This window comes from Pseudopipra pipra, chromosome 5, assembly GCF_036250125.1.
Source record: "Pseudopipra pipra isolate bDixPip1 chromosome 5, bDixPip1.hap1, whole genome shotgun sequence".
Taxonomy (NCBI): Eukaryota; Metazoa; Chordata; class Aves; order Passeriformes; family Pipridae; genus Pseudopipra; species Pseudopipra pipra.
This window is the reverse complement of record NC_087553.1, coordinates 20,670,334-20,688,813: the sequence shown is the minus strand read 5'-3', so window position 1 is coordinate 20,688,813 and position 18,480 is coordinate 20,670,334. Positions and strand designations below refer to the sequence as shown.

The window sequence follows — 18,480 nt, the reverse complement described above, 5'->3', positions numbered from 1 at the left end:
TCTGGATACCTTATTTGAATGTACCTCCTAGAGGTAATTGTTCTAAATGAGATCTGAATCTTAAAGCAAAGAGCTGCTGAGCCTGTACTCAAGCACAAATGTCTGTCACTTGCTTCATTGTGCTGCCTAGGACACTCAAGGCATGGAGCCAAGACTGTTTGTCCCTGGCTTTCTGCCCTTTCTGACAACTTTGCATGTGGCAGTGTACCTGCAGAGCCTATTTTTCTTCAAGCCGGACCATGGAAAACACATTAAAAAGGTTACAGGAGGCTTTGCTCTCCCTTTTTCCGTTGTCAAGGTGCATAAGGATTTTTTAGACTTCCTAAAGAAAGAGTTGTTTCAGAATTGTACTCATTATAGTCATAGAAGAGAACTCAGCATGACAAAGAAGCTTATTTGGAACATCTGAATTGTAACTTTTCTTTGCCTTCTTTTTTTCAGTGGCACGAAGATAGTTAAAATGATCAGCAAATAGAAGTGCCAGAATGGAATGTGTATTTATGGATAATCCAAAGTTAAAACTACATTCCATGAGCTGTCTCAAGTCTCTTTTGTTGTTGTTTTTTTTTTCCTGGTTTTGGTCTGGTCATGACACGTTTTTAGAGAACCCTTACGAGGGAAGAATCAAACACAAATTTTGCTTACCTGGGCTATGGCACTATTATATGCAGACTGGCATATAATTCTCAACTCTACTTCATTAAAAGATTTAATCACACTCTGTAAGAATTAGAAGAGGCAACTGTTAGTTTAGAAAAAGAAAATTTGACTATCCAGCTCTGGTTGGATTACACTATATATAAATACTATATATATTATATTAGTTATAATGTACCATAACTTGGTTACAATATATAAATTATTCTTGTGCAGTTATTACACTAACAAATGCAACTAAGTAAATCTTCCAATATTTCAATTGTATATTGAAATATTGGATAAATAAACCATTGGATTAGTTTATTGCTCTCCAGATTGAAAAAAAAAAAGAAATTACTATATACGTCGTCACTTTTTATGTCCAGATGATGCAGAGAGCTTAAGTAGAATTTTTTGAAGTTTCTGTATCCTCAGACAACTACAGTTCTTGTTTCTAAAAACCACTGCAGTACACACTAACTTCCATGGAATGGTATTTAAGTAAGTTTTGTACTTAAGACCTAAGTAAACACGCTAAAGATGTTTAAGGTTAATCTCAAGATCCAATTTCAGAAGTGAAAAAGATAAAGTAAAGCATTAATATGTTTTTAGAAATTTGATTAGATTAGGTGAATTTTCCATGACTCTTCTCTTTTTCCCTTTTCTTCCTATTAATATAAAACTCAACAGATGTAAAATTTGACTTTACTATCCTATTCAGTGGTAAGCTGTTAAGTGGCTGTGCAATAGAATTTATCAAACATCTGAAGATTCTCTCTGCAATTAGTGCAGTTGTTTTTCCTCACCTTTGAGTCTAGTTTTGGGTGTAGCTTATTTGTCTCACAGATGAATGAAAGTGTATCCAGAAACCATCAGTAGACAGAATTTTGAAGAAATTACTGAAGCCCACTAGCATCTGTAATTATTTGCATCACATGGCAAAATGCTGCTGACGTGTGAATCTGGGTTTTACATAGTCATATTCACATAAAAATTGCTGAAGGTGGAAAATTAAGTTCTGCTAAACCAAACCAGTTGCAGGCAAATGTAATGACTGGACAAGAAATGAAGTACCACACTTAAGTAGTCAACAATAACATTCATTATTCTTTTCTGCTTTCATTGGTACTTATTAGCCGAGTCATAAGAGTGAACTTGAAGTTGAAAATGACATAAGCTATAGGGATGAGAATCAAAGACAGGATGAATAAAATCTATCCAAGCACAAAGGTTTTTAAACAGCATACAGAACAGTACAAAGGCCAGTCTGTAATCACACACTTGATGATTTGCTTCAGTTGTCATGCTATGTATCTCTGATTTCAGTGTGAATTTTTAACACAAAATATGAATTAAAAAAAAAAATTTGTTCTTGCCCCTCAGCACTGGCAGCGGAGAAGGATGGCACTCCTGTTTTTAAGTTCCCCAGATGGAGAGCTAAAGGCAAGCCTATCCAGGAAGTAGTTGCAGCCTACAAATCAGTTGGAGCAGAGTTAAATGTCCTTCCGTTCTGTACACAGTTCATCCCCATGGATGTTATTGACTGCCCAAAACATGGGTCTATTATTTACCATCCATCCATCCTACCACGCCACCGAGGAGCTTCTGCAATCAACTGGTGAGTTTTGTGCTCAAAACTACGTGTTTGTCATTTTAGGACGTTGGTCTGCACCCATTGCTCACGTAAATGCTGGCACAGTTCTGTTGACTTGCAACTGCTCTGAAGGCACTTCTCTGAAGCAGCTGACTATTTGGTTCATGAGCTGCACTTCGTACCTAAGATTCATTATTATTTCCCATGCAAGTGCAGCTGTTATTCTGAAAAGATCAGTGATGTGATCTGTACATTCATATATTTTACTCACAAATGCAAATTGACAATTTCTCTAAACAGGATGCTGCCCTTGTGGCTCATCCCCCACAAACACTGCATAACTATTACAATAGGGTTTGATGCAGAGCCTAGGATTTCACAGAATGGGAGAATAGAAGAGAATCCACAAGAATAAAACCTTATCTCGCTGTTCTTCTGAGCAACGCACAAGGCTAGGTTCAAATTATTACCCTGAAAGAAGTGCACTGCAATAATGACCATAGTAGACTCATATCTAGCATTCTTGTGACAACAAAAATGCCATTACCACAGTGTTTAAATTCAATAAGAAATTGTCTAAATATAAAGAAACAATTTTAAAAGAATCTTAGAGGCAGCATGATGATTATCTGAAGACAGGGTGTTGTAGTTTCAAAACAAAAGCGTATTTTATTTTGTTTTGTTAATTTTTATCCTTACTGGAAAAAAACGGTAAGCTGAAGTACTTAAACAGAAGTGTAAAGGAGACTATTACAGAGGTAAGGAAATCCTTCAAAAAGTGTCAGTTGTGTCCAAGTGAGTAGAATAACAAAAGGACATAAATTCTGGCAAATCAGGTGAAAAATGAGAGTCAGACAGTCCAGAAAAAAAAAATAAAGAATCAACTTTTTAAGGCATAAAATTGAAAAATAACAATTCTCCCAAATACATTCAAAGATGAGAGGTATGTTGGGTTATAGATGTGTTTGATTTAACAAAGGTGCTTATGAAAGAGAATACCATAGTAGGAGATCTCTATTGGTATTCAGGATGAAGGAGGTTAATGTTTCTATCCTACAGCCCTTCTTTGTGTAGAATAAGTGAAAACAATTCTCTTGAGCTAAACTGTGAGTAGAAGAGATTTTAGGTAAACTGATGAACAAATAAGAATCTCTTATTCATTCACCTCTTATTCATTCAGGACCAGGGGACTTTCAAGCAAATTTGAAGCTGCAGATTTTAGACAACCTGCAGCATTTCTGTTTCTTAAGATCATATTGGTACAGGTGACTGAAAAAACAGCAATAGCAATACCAGTTTTAAAAGAGCTGGAAGAGAAAGCCAGGAAACTTTAGAGCAGTCACTCTGGTTTCAAGCTGCAATAAAGAATACACTATCTATGCAAATGGATAAATGTGATAGTGTGAAAGTGAGGTAAAGAAAATGAGAAGTCAAATTCAAAGTTAAAAACCATAAAGAAATGTACACAAGGGGCAAAACCCCCTGCCTATATGTAAGCAGTATTAAAGTTAATTGTTGTGACTCAAAAAAGAGACCATTGAAGGATCTTAAATACTGTCTGCATCTCAGTTGGAACATGAACTAGATAATGCTTCAAAAAAGGCTAAAAAAGATGGTCAAGGTATAGAACAGCTCTCACATGATAGGAGACAAAGCACGGAGTCTTCAGACTGGAAAAGAGGTCATTGGGAAGGAAATATGCTATCTGTGCATTATGCTATGAAAGACATGGAAAAGTGAACAAGGAATGATCACTCATTCTTAATCAAAAGTTAGGGAGCAGCCAGCAAAGAGATCAGCTTGTAGGATTTGACCAGGAATAAAGGAGGTACTTTTACTCCATGCAATCTGTTATTAAATTGTGTTACTTCACACCTGGAGAGCTCCAGAAGGGTGCTTTCATGGAGGAAAAGTTCTTAAAGATCTGTTACACAGGAAGATGTAGATACAAACGCTTTTTCAGGAAGTTCCCGAAGGGAAGATTTCCAGAAACAGGAATATACTGCAGTGTTGTATCACCATGTCTTGCTCTATTTTGCATATTCCTTCTATAAGCATCTGCTCCTGCCCTTCCCAGGTAAAGGCCATTGTCCTGAGGCCTTTAAGCTAAAGTAGGATTTGACCTTGGCTGACTATTCTTGTGTTTCACCCTCTCAACCCTTGCTCTCACCACTACTTCTTTCATGTGTTATGTTTACAGCCCTGGTGCTGATCAGGCCCTTTATCTCCACAGTATGACCAAGAAAACCTTTGGAAATTAGGCATGGCTATAGGGGCACCAGGCACAAGCACGGTCCCTGAGGCTCTGAGGGTTCCTCACTCACTTCCTTTAGATCTTTTTCCAGCTGCTGCTGCTCTGTTATCAGCAGCCCTGTGCGGAGGGAGCTGGTGGACAGGGGAGGGGACACACAGTAGTTCTCATCCTGTCACCTATTCAGCATCAGGGACATTTGCCCATGAAACCTTCTTCTTCTCCAGTGCCATGCTGACGGTATCCACTTCTCACCAGTGATCTTTTGGAATTTTTACATAATAGAAAACACAAGAAGTGCTGCCTAAATATGTGAAAGATCTGATATTGGCTAGCCAAACTTATTTAAGCTCCCACTTCTGTTATACCTGCCAACTTCCCCAGTTGTCTTTGGAGTTTGTCCCTTGTTCTGCACGTATGTGTGTTTTATTCCTTTCAATCATGTAGTTTTCAGTGCTTACAATTAATAATGAATTTTCCTGTGTATAAGCCAGATGTTGGACAATCCTGTTACAATATGGACTGCCAAGGGAATACTTACATGAGACACGCATTACTTAAAACAGCGTTGGTATTTACATGCAGACAAGTGGTTAAAATCATGCAGGAAATATTCTGGCTGCTCCCTTTAACACACTTTGATCTGATTTTTCATTATTCTGAGGCACATGCTGAAGGAGAACTGGAATATTTTAAGTAGCTGAAATTCCCTTCAGATGCAGAGGAAGATCCTGAGCTGAGGTAAATCAGCATAGGTCTGTTGTAAGTGTTGCTATGTTCATGCCCAGCAGCTGAGAATTTGGCTGGATATTCTTAATTCCCTTAATAACTTTTTTTAAACTGTTGCATATTCGTAATTTTATACTCTGAGCTTAGCTCTTTTTCAGCTGGGTGACAACTGTACTTGCCTTGCTGACCTACCGATGAGCTGTGAGGCTTGGCTAATGCCATGAATTATTAAGATAATATACTGTTAGGTGCTTCCATCTTTCAAATTCTGTCATAACTATTGTACACCTTTTGCTCTCTGTGTCTTACCACTAATAATACTTTTGAAATAATTATCACAATGGTCTGTGTGAAAGACAGACAGGGTTCAGTTGCAGCATTTCTTATGTCATTTTGTAGAAACCACACATCAACAGTACCAAAATGATGGTACCACTGTGAAGTGAGCAATGGAAATATATTAAAGACAGTTAAGGATTTTCTTTTCTGTCTTTCTTGAGAAAATGAATGTGTAACACATGAGGATATCCCTGACTACTTTCGTACTGTCTGTGTTTACTGTAAGTCTTTTTTTTTTTTTTTTTATGTCCAGGACTTTAATTCAAGGAGATAAGAAAGCAGGATTTACTATTTTTTGGGCTGATGATGGTTTGGACACTGGACCAATACTTCTGCAGCGAGAATGTGATGTTGGCCAAAATGATACTGTGGATGACCTATACAACCGGTTTCTCTTCCCAGAAGGCATAAAGGCTATGGTAGGTTTAGCTGTACTAAATACCAGCTTTTTAAGAAGAAAAGAGTTTGAAAGTAAAGGAAATATAGACAAGATGGATGCATTTGGAAAGAGGTTGTGGTGCTCAGCCAAATCCTAGACTTCATGGGAGCCGTGCAGCTGTGCAACAGCTGAGGATGTGACCTCGGAATATTTGTTGCTGACAGGAGGCAGAACATATTCTGTTTCCACAGATGGCGACAAGTTGAATTTGTTTGGAATGTGGCTCTTTCCATAGATTTCTTAAATGTTTTTACAACATGAAATCTTTTAGAGTCTCAGAGAGAACAAAAAGTTAGGAGTGATGTTTTTTTAAAAAAGAGAAGGCAGGGAGTTGGTGTTTTAAACTCAGAGCCCTGGTGGATTGGCTTTGGATTTTCTATGCATGTCCTTTTTTATGTTTTTTTAAAGTGAATAAAAGAAAATGAATAAAAAATACTCAGCATTGTTCATTAGAGATTTTTTTCTCTTTCCATTTAAATGCAGATAAATAACTTTTTGCATAATGAAAGAGGAAGAATTTGAAGGCAATCATACTGAGCCACATTTTTGTCCTCCAGAATTTTAGGCATCTGCTGCAAGTTTTGTGACTAGATGCTGCCATCAAATTTTGGAGGCTATTTCTTTTGTCAAAGAAGTTTAACTATGTATGTATGTTAATCAGGGCAGCATTGGTCCCTTAGATTTTGGAAATCCTAGGTTTAAAAAAACCCCAAACCAATTCACCTTGTGGCAGAAAGTCTTTTCCTGTCATTCACAAGTATGACTGAGGAAAAAAAGATGAACCAAGCTAACATTAAATCTATTACTTTCTCACTTAGGTGGAAGCTGTACATCTAATTGCTGATGGTAAAGCCCCTCGTATACCTCAGCCTAAAGAAGGGGCCACATACGAAGGGATCCAGAAAAAGGAAAATGCAGAGGTACTGTTAAATAACATTGGGTTTTGTGCACAGCATTAGAAAAGTTCTAAACTCAGATTACAAAAGTAGCAATATGAAGTTAATATGAATTTTAAGTCAGTTGTTTCCCCACCTCTTTTTTCTGGGATGACTCCAAGAATGCATGTAATGGAGCCCTAGGCTAAGTTGCTATTCCCTTTCAGCAGTTACATGTATTTAGAAACTTGGTGTCCTATTTGGGATCATACAGGTGTCTAGAAGCACAGTGGATTCTTAATGAGTTATCATACTTGTAAATAAAACATTGAATCAAGATGAAAGTCTCTACCAGAAATAGATTTGATGTTAGGAAAAGCAAATGTTGGCACCTTTCCTGCTAGCACCAAGGAAAAAAACCAACAGAGGTCATATAAACGAACAACAGTTAAAAAAATATTTAAATACCCATATGAGAATTATATTATCTAAGCACCCCCCTGCATTAGCTGATCTTCTTTGTGGTTGGGAAAGCAAGCACAAAATGATAGTGAATGCTGCCTGTAATACCTTCTTTTCCTTTTCAAGACCAGTGCAAAAGTTTTTGGTTTTTTTTTAAAAAGTAAAAATTATTCCAACAATTTTGACCTGAATTATTGTAGATGATGCTTTTAATCACATTTCAATTTCTGACTTACCTTATGAACAAATAGCTTTGCATAAGGATATTTTTATTAATCCATAAAATATAATATAACATAAAATAGTATAACATAATATTTAAGGAACTTTCTTGGAGAGAACTGGCCTAATCTCTTTGGTGTAAAACTATTTGCATTGGCTTAAAACTTGATTCTACATATTCTTTGTGTTTAGTCCAAGAAGGATGCTGAATACTTGAGTTTTATTATCTAATAGCTATTCTGATACTTTAATTCATTTTGGCAGATTTGGTCACAATTCTGCAAAGATAAATCAATACATTTTCACTAGTGTTTCATATTAAATGTACATGGCATTCTTAAAACATTATTTCCTTTTTCCTCAAAGTTTTAAAGGAATTGCAGGTTGTAGCAGCAATTCTATTTATGGAACAATTTATAAAGGGGCAATACATGAATAGAAAGTATTTTAATAGAAGTTTGTAGATTGATGAAGAACTTAGGATCCAAGAAATAAATACATTGTTTTGAGTAGAAGGTGATACCCCAGACATACTCTTATTTATATTCATTGTGTGCTTATTAAATTTGTTAATCATAGTATTAATTATTTAAGAATGAATACTTAGTTGTAAGAGTTATATTTTCATTATATTTCTGTGAGAAGGAGAATCTATGAAAAGATATAGGCCACAGTGAGCATAGAAGTGCTAAGAGCATCCCATTTGGTAGGCCTTTGATGATTAGCCATCTGGAGATCACTGATCTTCCTTTATTAGACCAGACCCTTTCTGCGTTCTTAAATACATGAATGGTTGAAAGAGAAGGAGGGAAAATTTGTAATTCTTGTATAAGAAAGCATTACTAACTTGAGTTATATCTAAACAGAGAAGAACTAGCTGGCATGTCTTGATTTCCTAGATCTCTTGGGACCAACCTGCAGCGGCTTTGCACAATTGGATTCGAGGACATGATAAAGTGCCTGGAGCGTGGACAACAATAGATGGCCAGGTATGCTCTGAAAACCAGAAGAATATTATTCTTTTCTGCAACCTCTTTTTGACCCTTTTATATTACAAAATTAAAAGTGTCTGCATACAACTGAATACAAATGAGAGTTACATTGAAGTAGCTTGAATTTGATGACCATATGTTTTGTATATACCTAGAACAGAATGTTCTAAATGAAATGTACAGAACACAGTTAAGAGTTTTTTAATCATAGATTCATTTAATTTGAAAAAAGATAAGAACAATATCTGAAAAAAAAATGGGGCATGATACAAAGGTAAGAAGAATAGAACTAGACTGTGCCAGTCATCCTGGGAAGCAGACATGCATTACAGTATAATGCAACCTATGCTGCACAGGGGGTAACATCACAGTATTGACAATACAGTGAAACACTGTGAACTACTGATGTAACAGGGGATTTTATTTTAAGGACATTTGGGCCTAGGTCATTTGCAGAAATAAATCTATCTTATTTTATCCAAAACCAACTACTTTCAGTGTATTAAGGATACTGTATATTTGATCCACATTGTACTTACATAAAGTATTTAAAAAAATCACATTATCTTTCCTGGCTGTGATGTCCAGATTTTGTTACTTAACTATTAGTCATCTGCTGGTAGGCTGCTCCAAAATCCTGGTTCTGCTTTAATGTCCAGGAACTGTTGCTGATTTAAGAGGCCAGAAAGAACAGAAGAGCCCAAGAGAGAGGCAGTGTTCAGCACTGCCAACCTGGGAGCAGAGCTGGACTCCACCAATCACAGGCTTCTGCTAGTCTCTCAGTCTGGGCATGCACTGATAAAAGCTGCTTCCCTTCCTGCTCTGGTTCCAGCATGCACTTTGTTACAGCTAAGCAGCTTTGCAGGTTTGGGCAGCTTGAGAAATGTTACATGTTCTGGTTTGTAAAGATCTAGAAATATTGTTGTAACATGTTTTCCATGTGTAGGTACTTTTATTTGTATTATATTAAAGGTTCAAAACAGTGTTATATAATTGTTAAAATTTTAGAGCATGTTTAGAATCTGTGCTTTTTTAATTACATACATTACATTTATTTTTAGGTGGTTACATTTTACGGGTCATCATTATTTGATGCTTCAGTGCCTGCTGGACAAGAGCTGGCAATAAAAGGTGCTTCAAGACCTGGACTTGTAACCAAGAATGGTCTAGTCGTTTTTGGAAATGATGGGAAGATGGTAAGTGCTCAGTCTGGCAAACATAAGCATGGATGGCATAACTTTAGCAGGAAGTGAAAGTAGTGTGGACTTGTCAGGCTACACAAATCCAGCTGCTAATGACAGACTGGAGTTTGGAGTTTATCACTTGGACTTTATCAGTCCCTTACCTATAGAGGAAACATTCATGTTTTGCTTCACACTCAATCCACATTCATTTCCAATATGGAGTAAAATGTACTAATACCAGGAGAGAATCTGAAAATCAAGTAGGAGTGGCTTGTGCTAAATTGCCTGCATCATATCAACTTTCCTTCAAGCTATTTATTTTACTGTTCCAATAACCATATTAATGCCTAAAAACTCTTCACATAAGGATTTACCCAGGCAATTTAAAATCATATCCTCTCATTTCTCAGGTACTAGTGAGAAATCTGCAGTTCGAAGATGGAAAAATGATCCCTGCATCTAAATACTTCTCTGCTGATGAAACAACTGCCCTGGAACTTACAGAGGAGGAGAAAAAGATGGCAGAAGATATTAGGGTAATTCAATAAACTGCTTTTGTAGGGTATTACTTCAGACAAAAGTGTTGCATACTTATTATTGGCAAGGCATGTCTTTTATTTAGTCGTGCAAATTGTTTTTGGATAAAATGTACTCATATGGGGGTTAATATTCAGCTATTGACATTAATTCAAGTGAAACTGGGATTTCACTAGAGTACTTGTATGTCACTTTACAAGGTTTCCTTTCAGATACAAGTGATACAAAGACAGTGATTGGGGCATCAGTTATAGTAAATATCCATGAATGATGAAGGTGGGAGTGAGGAAAAACAAATGGACCTTTGCCTCACAGCAGTGAGTTTTTCAGCACTGATAGACTTGGATAGTTCTGGAATCCTTTCTTCACTGTGGTGTGAATCACTAGGATGTGCTCAGAGTGGTCCTGTTTGACAAGCTCCAGGGGGTCTTAGAACAGCAATCTGAAAGCAAAAAGCACAAGTTTTCTCACTGTACCTGTGTGCACTGTCTCATTTACCACAACCACACTCAAGAGGCTATCTGGCAGAGGGTTGGGACAGCTGGAGCCAAAAGCTCTCATAGCCAGAGAGGCACTTTTCTGCTCTCTCTTGAAATCCATCCCTCTGTAGTAAATGTCAGGAGCTTAGCTGAAAGCCACATTTGTCACTAAAGTTTTGTGCCAGAGCAGATGAGTCATAGATGTCCTCCCTTTTGCTAACTCTGCTGCAGGTTTATTAACTTTTGGCACACGTCAGGCAGCTTGATGCACTAGTATTTTAAACTGCTGCTTCAAGATTACCCTGAACCTGCTTGCCAGCAACCTAAATGCTGCCTGGAGCTATTGACTGACTGAAAAAATAGCAAAAAGAAATATAAACTCATCAGTTCATGACACTGCCTGCTAACTCTGAAACCCAATTATAATTAATTGAAAAACTACATTGACAGTTATTTAACTATTCATTTTGCTGTCTCACACATGCAGCTTAAACCACTTATAAGCTCTGCCCAGGGGCCTGAAATGCCATCAATCCAGTCACAAGGTGCTTCAGGCTGTCCTTGCCTCTATGGACAATGTATTCCATAATGCAATGGGAAGTTGTTATTTGGAGAATAAAAGTCTTTTAAAAATGGGCCTGAAAATTGTGGCATTGTACCATTCAGGTTTCTTGCCTGATAAGGTAAAATTATCATGGACAAAATAATAAATTTTGATCAGCTAATTATGCTGAAAGATTTATTGTCTAACACCGGGTCTCTAGACTGTTCTAGACCCTTGTAAAATAATTTTGTGTTTTAGAAACCTTTGAAATAATACATGTTGTAGGCACAGATACCATGGAAAATACATTTTGATAAATACTTCTTGCAATTAGAGGATTATTGATTATTGCCTCTGTTATTTTTATGTCTTATTAGGCTATTTGGAAGGGAATTTTAACCAATGTTGCTGCAATTGAGAATTCGACAGACTTCTTCAAATCTGGGGCATCCTCTATGCATGTTGTCAGGTAAAAAATATTTGAAATAACAAAATGTTGAAGCCAAAGTTGATGAAAATGAAGTTGTCACTGTGCTTTTAAATCAGGGTTGATCAAGTAGTGTTTAAAAAAATAATCCCACTATGTTTTCCAATACTCTTAACTGTTCCCTTTCCTACCTTTGAAAACATGGTACAGTTCCTCTCCCAAAATTAGGACATACTGATGTAATCCTACTCTTTCTACTGAAGGAAAATTCCTGTTGACTTCACATCAGCCACATGGTGGGGCACAGTGATGCTCAAACTTATCTACAGGCAGAGACAGGTATCTCAGGACCAGGGGACTGATAGGAGATCCAAAGAAAGATCTCCCAGAGGGAAAAAGGAGCCTTTCATAGAGAGACTTGAGCCCCTGCTTACAAGTACATTGAGTTCTTCATGGTTTGGGTCACCTCATTTCCCTTCTATTTGCAGCTCAGATATTCCAGGCCATAATATAAACCCAGCATTTCAGGTTTTTTTAAACAAACTGGTTACCATGCTTATTACTTACCAATCTCAATGTCCTCCATATATTGGTAGAGTAGTCTCAAATACTGTTTTCCAATAGTATATCAATATCTTCTATCTGTCATTTATTTCCAAAAGTTTACCTAAGAGCATTCCAGAACTGACATTTTCTTTTCCATAGCACCCCCAGTTAAACTAACAGGTTTCATTAAAATGCAACAACTTCTTTGCCTTTATTGTCAGAGAAACATACACACATATTCACATGTATAAAAACTGGTGCCCAGTTTTGATCCCTTTCAACCTTCTAATGATTTGATTATCTGAAAAATTGTTTGATTTGTAATTTGTAAATTTATTTTTTCTTCAAAATCTTTAGAATGCTAGAAGAGATCAAACAGAAATATAGTGGACTTCAACTACAGAATGAAGATGTGTATATGGCCACTAAATTTGCAGATTTTATTCAAATGGCTGTCAGAAAATTCAGAGGAGAAGACAAAGAGGAAGAGTTAGTAATTGATTATGTAAGACCTTTTATTTTCCATTTATTGCTTAGTCTTTCTTGGGCCTTAGGGAAGGGTAGACAATGAAATTTATTAGACTGCTTGATGCTGTAGGGAAGCAAACAAATATTTGGTTATATAAACTGTTATATGTTTGCATTTTGGAATGGAAGTGAATATGTAATGTCACTTACAGCATTCCAGAATCCAGGAGATCAAGAACACACAGTAGAGTAGCTCACACCTGGGCACATATTCCTACCTCCCCTGCACTGTCCTGCCAGTATGTTTCAGTCAGAATGGTTCTTGACCCTCTGCTTTTCAGGGGTACAGTGCCAGATTTTTCTCCTAAGAATCTGTTTGAAAAATGTACGTGAAAGGAGGATTCCATGTTTTTTTAAGTCATTAAGCAAATCAGGGTTTCTTGAATCTGAGAATTATGCATTTGATTCAACTACACTAAGACTGGTCTTAACCAGGGTTTAGTATTGGTTTGAACATAGAGATCTAGTGGTAAAAAAATGCAGAAATCTGCTTAACTGGCTCAGAGTATGGTCATTAGCATTGAGGGAGAATATGGTTTCCATTACATTTTACTTCTAACAGCCACATATAAATGCTCAAATGCATCTCGATATTGGCTGCAGATATCAAAAGCTTGTTAAGCTACATTAGAATATTAGTTATGAAAAAATAAAATTAATTTGTTGTTTATTTCACTCAGGTTTCAAAAGATATTAACAACATGACTGTGAATATGCCATACCAGTGTTTCATAAATGGACAATTTATAAATGCTGATGATGGAAAAACATATGACACTATAAATCCAGCAGATGGATCAGTAAGTAATTTCTAAATATGAACATTACCAGTTTATTTCAACTTTTTTGCCTATTAAAAAATCTAAACCATTACCTGACTATTGCTCATTTTAAAACTATACAGTACATATTAAACAAACTCTAGAAATAATTTTAAGTTTCAATTTATTTCACAGCTTGTGTATTCTACACTTTTTCCATTTCAGACAAGCTGCAAAGCAAAAATTGCCTACTTCCACTTCAATTATTACATCAATTTCCATACCTAGCTATATGTTTTACCTTGCTTTCATTCTTGTTTAAACTTTGCTGAGGTTTAGTTGCTAAGGAAGTGTTTCTTTTAGGATATTGAATATATATATCCTGCCAGTAATCAACTTCATTTTTTTTTACTTTTTTTACAAATCTGATGTCAGTGTGACATTAAAACGTCCCATTAAATTCCCAGTAAGAAAAATAACTTTTCAATAGGAAAATAGATACAGTTGCACTTCAGTCCTGAACTACCGAATCTTGGATGAGCAACTCTTAACTATGAAATATAAATAAGAGAAGAGATTCTGATGCCTATGTAATTGTCATTTAACTCTAGAGTAAATAAATTCTGCTAAAATCAATGACACAAATTTCTCTATCATCAGGATTCAGACTCTGATACTTTTCCTGAAACTCATTATAGAATGGAATAAAAGTCGCAACAACTCTGTTATTAGAATTTACAATGTGTGTATTTATGGAACACAGTCATCATAAAATACTCTGTGTTTATGGTGGTTTATGGTAACAGAAGCTCCATTCCTTAGAAACGGAAAATGTGGGAGTTGTTTTAGGATGTTTGGATATTAGATCGTAACACCACATATAAAGATTTTCAGCTTTTGTAGTATCACATTAGTTTTACATATGGAAAGAGAGTGTGAAATCTAATGGGACAATGAATCTTGCTTTGATGAAGAAGAATCTAGGAATCTGAGTCCCTGCAGTGTTCTCCAAATTCTGCCACCTTACTTGTGTCTGAATTTTTTGCAGCCTGACTTACCCATGACAGCTGCATGGCTGAGGGTGTTAAGTATTTGCTTATACCCAGTCAAGAAGTTTAGGAGGAAGGAGTTACAATCTTAATCCCAACGTTTCATTTTGAGCTAACACAATGCTACCTTTGGACAGATAATAGCCAGTGTATCTTCTGCTTCACTGGCTGATGTTGACAAGGCAGTGGCAGCAGCAAAGGAGGCATTTGAAAATGGTGAATGGGGAAGAATGAATGCAAGGGAAAGAGGGCAACTCATGTACAGGTATGTAAAGGACAGCTTGTGTTTGTTTCATTTCCTCAAATCTTGTTGGTTGGTTTCTCTGAAGAATTGTTGTGTACATTTTCTGAATATGATGGATATTCATAATCCCACTCTCAGAGGATCCAGACTGGCCATCTTTTCATCCCCTGATTTACTCCACCCTCAGGTCTTAGCTGGCCAGTATTCCTTGTGGCAGAGAAGAATTTTGTGTTGTCTCACTGCCACCATTCTTTCATAGTTATTTATGAGTGGAAATGAATTTGAGGAAAATATATTTTAAATACTTGATACCCCTAATACCCATAATTTTATCTATATGGTTTTTGTTGCAAGGATTGAAAATTCCCTTGTAATTCCCTTCTGTAGAAATAAGGCTAAGTTTTAAAAGACAGAGCCTACATGGGTTAGGTAGGCAGAGATTTTACCTTGCTAAGCTTACCTGCATCTGTACTCCATCGTTGTAAACGAACAACTACATTGCCATTAATTTTGAAATAGACTCTAACTGATGCTAGATTTTTCTAGGATCATATTCCAGTATACTTCTCATCTGGCTAAAGACCCACTCTAGAAAAAGTGTTAAGATCTGTAGTGGAAGAATTGTCCTGTGCAGAAATTCTCTAAGCTGAATCCAACATTTATCTGAGACACCTCTCTCTTTTGTATTTATTTCACTGTGTCTAGAGGATGCCTCGTTCTCATTTTGGCTGTATTATTGGTTCAGAAGATAAGCTGAATGAATGGTATTTTAATGGTGGGTTTTGGTGGAAAGATGGTCATGCTGTCTGTATATTGTGAGAGTGATACTGGAGGCAGCTAATAAAAGCCCAGTTATTATAGATTCTCCATACACAGCATGATGCTTCTGGTGCCTGACAGCAAGCACAGGGAGAACACTGTCTTGCAGACTTCAGATGACTAGAAGCTTTATAGCTACCCTATAAAGAAAACCTCTTTTGTGGAGCTATATGAAGAGCTTTCCTTGCTTTTTCAGTTCTAGAACATGTAAATGAATGAGTAGACATGAGTAAAGAAGCAGATTGCTACTGTCTGCCCCAAGGAGCTCATGAAGGAGTAGATCCTGTGTATCAAACAAATTCCTTTTGCAGGGTGTAGTTTGCAGATTCATCGACATTACTGTTGGACCTCCTGGCCAAGTAAACTGTGCTGAGGAGACTGCATGTTTATCTGTAGAGAAAAGAAGGAATTTTTTTCACCTTCAAAAAAATACAATCTCCAGTAGCGTGCCCATACACACTGCTATGCCAAGCCTTTATTGTGCTGTGCCAGGAGGCTTGCCCTGGGCATCAGAATACACAGGAGAGGAAGGATCAGTGACACAGTTGGCAGCTGCAAGATGGTGGCAGGCTGTGCATTCAGATAGCAAGGCAAAACAGCAGTCTGGCAGTTTGACTGGGTGCAGGGATGGGTCACTGCTCTCTGCATAATGTCTGTGAGGATTTGGAAATTAAAGATCCATTTGATTCAGAGGTTTGGAATAGACAACTAGAAGATGATCCTGTTCCCATAAGGGTTCAGCCTAGCAAGACAGGAAGGAGTAGGGAATGCATTCCATGTCTTCGACCTCTAGCAGCTAAGGAAGAGGAACACAGGGAAACGTGATGCTGCACTTGAGAAAACATATTCAGGCAAGTGAATATGTTTTGCTTAGTGTATGCAGCAGATCATTTGTTATCACATTAATAGAGCTGTAGGACTTTTTACTTTGTTGAATGCTTTGGATGCAAATTCCCTTCCCCTCTTTTACCATGTCCTTGTGAACCAAGTAGATATAATCAAAAATAAAAAAGTATCAAAAAATGCCACATTTTGCAAGACGTTGCAGGCATCTTAGCAAAAGAGAATGAAAGCAAAGCCAGAAATTCTACTTGGCTTATAAAGTGTGTGACCAGGTTGTGGAAAAAGGCCAGCAGGACTCTTTTAAAAAGAGTTGAGTAGTAATCACAACAGAAAATGGGCAAGTCAGAACTGAACATTAAATACACCTGGTCACTTACATTTTTCACAAGTGTGCACATATTCAAAGCATGCACAAACTTGTGTTTAATTTCTTTTAGGAATGTAGAGTGCTTGAGAGCCCAAGTTAACTCTGCCCTGAAGAGTTAACTTTTAAGGTCTCAGAGCTACCACTCAGTGTTTTACGCTTGCAAGATTTGCAAACGTAACTATGTTGGGTATATGGAAAATGCAGCTCCCCTACACAGCATAGGTTATCCCTGGATTAAAAACTCTTCACTTAGGTGACTGGCTCTCTAGGATAGCTATAGCAGAGCATTTATGTTGCAAACCATTCCCCTGACAAATAAAGGCTCTCTCTGGACCACCTTAATTCAAATAAGGGTCTTTTTCTCTGGCCTCTGTTCAAACTAGAGACTTTGGGTGCTGAACCAAAGAGAAGGTTTGTACCATTAAAGCTCGTAGCTCTGCTACGTCATCTTAAGAAATCATTAATAGAAGATATCCAATTGAAATTGAACCTTCTCCTTTGTCCCTGCCATGCCATATCCATTCTTTTACACAATGCTGCCAATGCCCTGACCTGTAGCTGGGTCTGCAAGATACAGTTAAAACAGGTATTAAAGAGCATTTTTCCACATCTCTGCAAATGCTTTACATGGGCAGAATTTGCATAATGGAAAAACAGGTTTCACTCCCAGTTTTGCATTCTCTTTATGGGATCTCAAATGCACTTTTTTAGCTCTTAAAATCACATGGGAGCATTGATTATATGTCTGCATACCAAACCACAGAAGGAAGCTTAAGAAAAACATTGATGCCTGTGAAAGAATGTGAATGTGAAGGAATGAATGTGAAAATTCATCGATGCACACAGACCTGAACAAGGGACCACTAAAATAACAGTAATGCCTCATAAGTATAGGTATCAGTCTGTGCAGATGCATTTTTGAGACAATCTGATAGTTATTATCAACTCAGTAGTATTTACCACAGTCCTACTTGCACCTCACTGTGTTATTTCATAAATCTAACAGATGGAGAACTTGAGGCCCAAGGAGACCATTGAGAGATTTTCAAATGTACCAAGGCATGGAAAATTCAATTTGTATTACAACTTAGGAGCTTTGTCTTTGGACACATGGATGCCTTTGAAGCTTCTAACATTTAAATATTTTAGTCCAAGTTCAAACAGTACAAACCAGCATAATGAAGCTAGGTTTCTCAAATCTTAAGCAAGAATCCTGACTACTCCTCCTTGGTACTTTTGATTACTCAATATCCCTTTTTATTGTGTATTTGCTTTCTGACTTACTGGTCTTACCATCTATAACTGGCTCTTTATAGTACAACAGAAAAAAAATATAATTATGATTTAATTTACAAAACCATAATTGAACAATCAGGTAAGTTTACACTGTTCATGTTTTCATCCAGTGTCCACTACAGCCAATGTGAAGACATTTGCACACTAATGGGCACTTATTCAATCCCTTACTGATGTTAAGAAGCAGTTGCTCCAGTACTCCACCTCCAAATTCAGTGGGAATGGTATTTTAATTATACTTCTTTGCAATATCCAATAGAATTTTAGGTTGTCAGTTGTTAGATGCCATTTCTCTTTGATGTGGATTTTTAACA

At 36.9% G+C, this 18,480-nt stretch overlaps 1 protein-coding gene across 1 annotated transcript in view; it reads left to right on the top strand.

The window, feature by feature from the left end:
- ALDH1L2 (aldehyde dehydrogenase 1 family member L2) overlaps nt 1–18,480 on the top strand; it is a 36,243-nt gene that overhangs the window by 8,201 nt on the left and 9,562 nt on the right. The window contains 10 exon segments of the mRNA XM_064654864.1: nt 2,023–2,257; nt 5,806–5,971; nt 6,810–6,911; nt 8,450–8,539; nt 9,604–9,738; nt 10,137–10,262; nt 11,664–11,755; nt 12,617–12,764; nt 13,468–13,587; nt 14,735–14,862. Coding sequence (XP_064510934.1) covers nt 2,023–2,257; nt 5,806–5,971; nt 6,810–6,911; nt 8,450–8,539; nt 9,604–9,738; nt 10,137–10,262; nt 11,664–11,755; nt 12,617–12,764; nt 13,468–13,587; nt 14,735–14,862 — 1,342 coding nt within the window.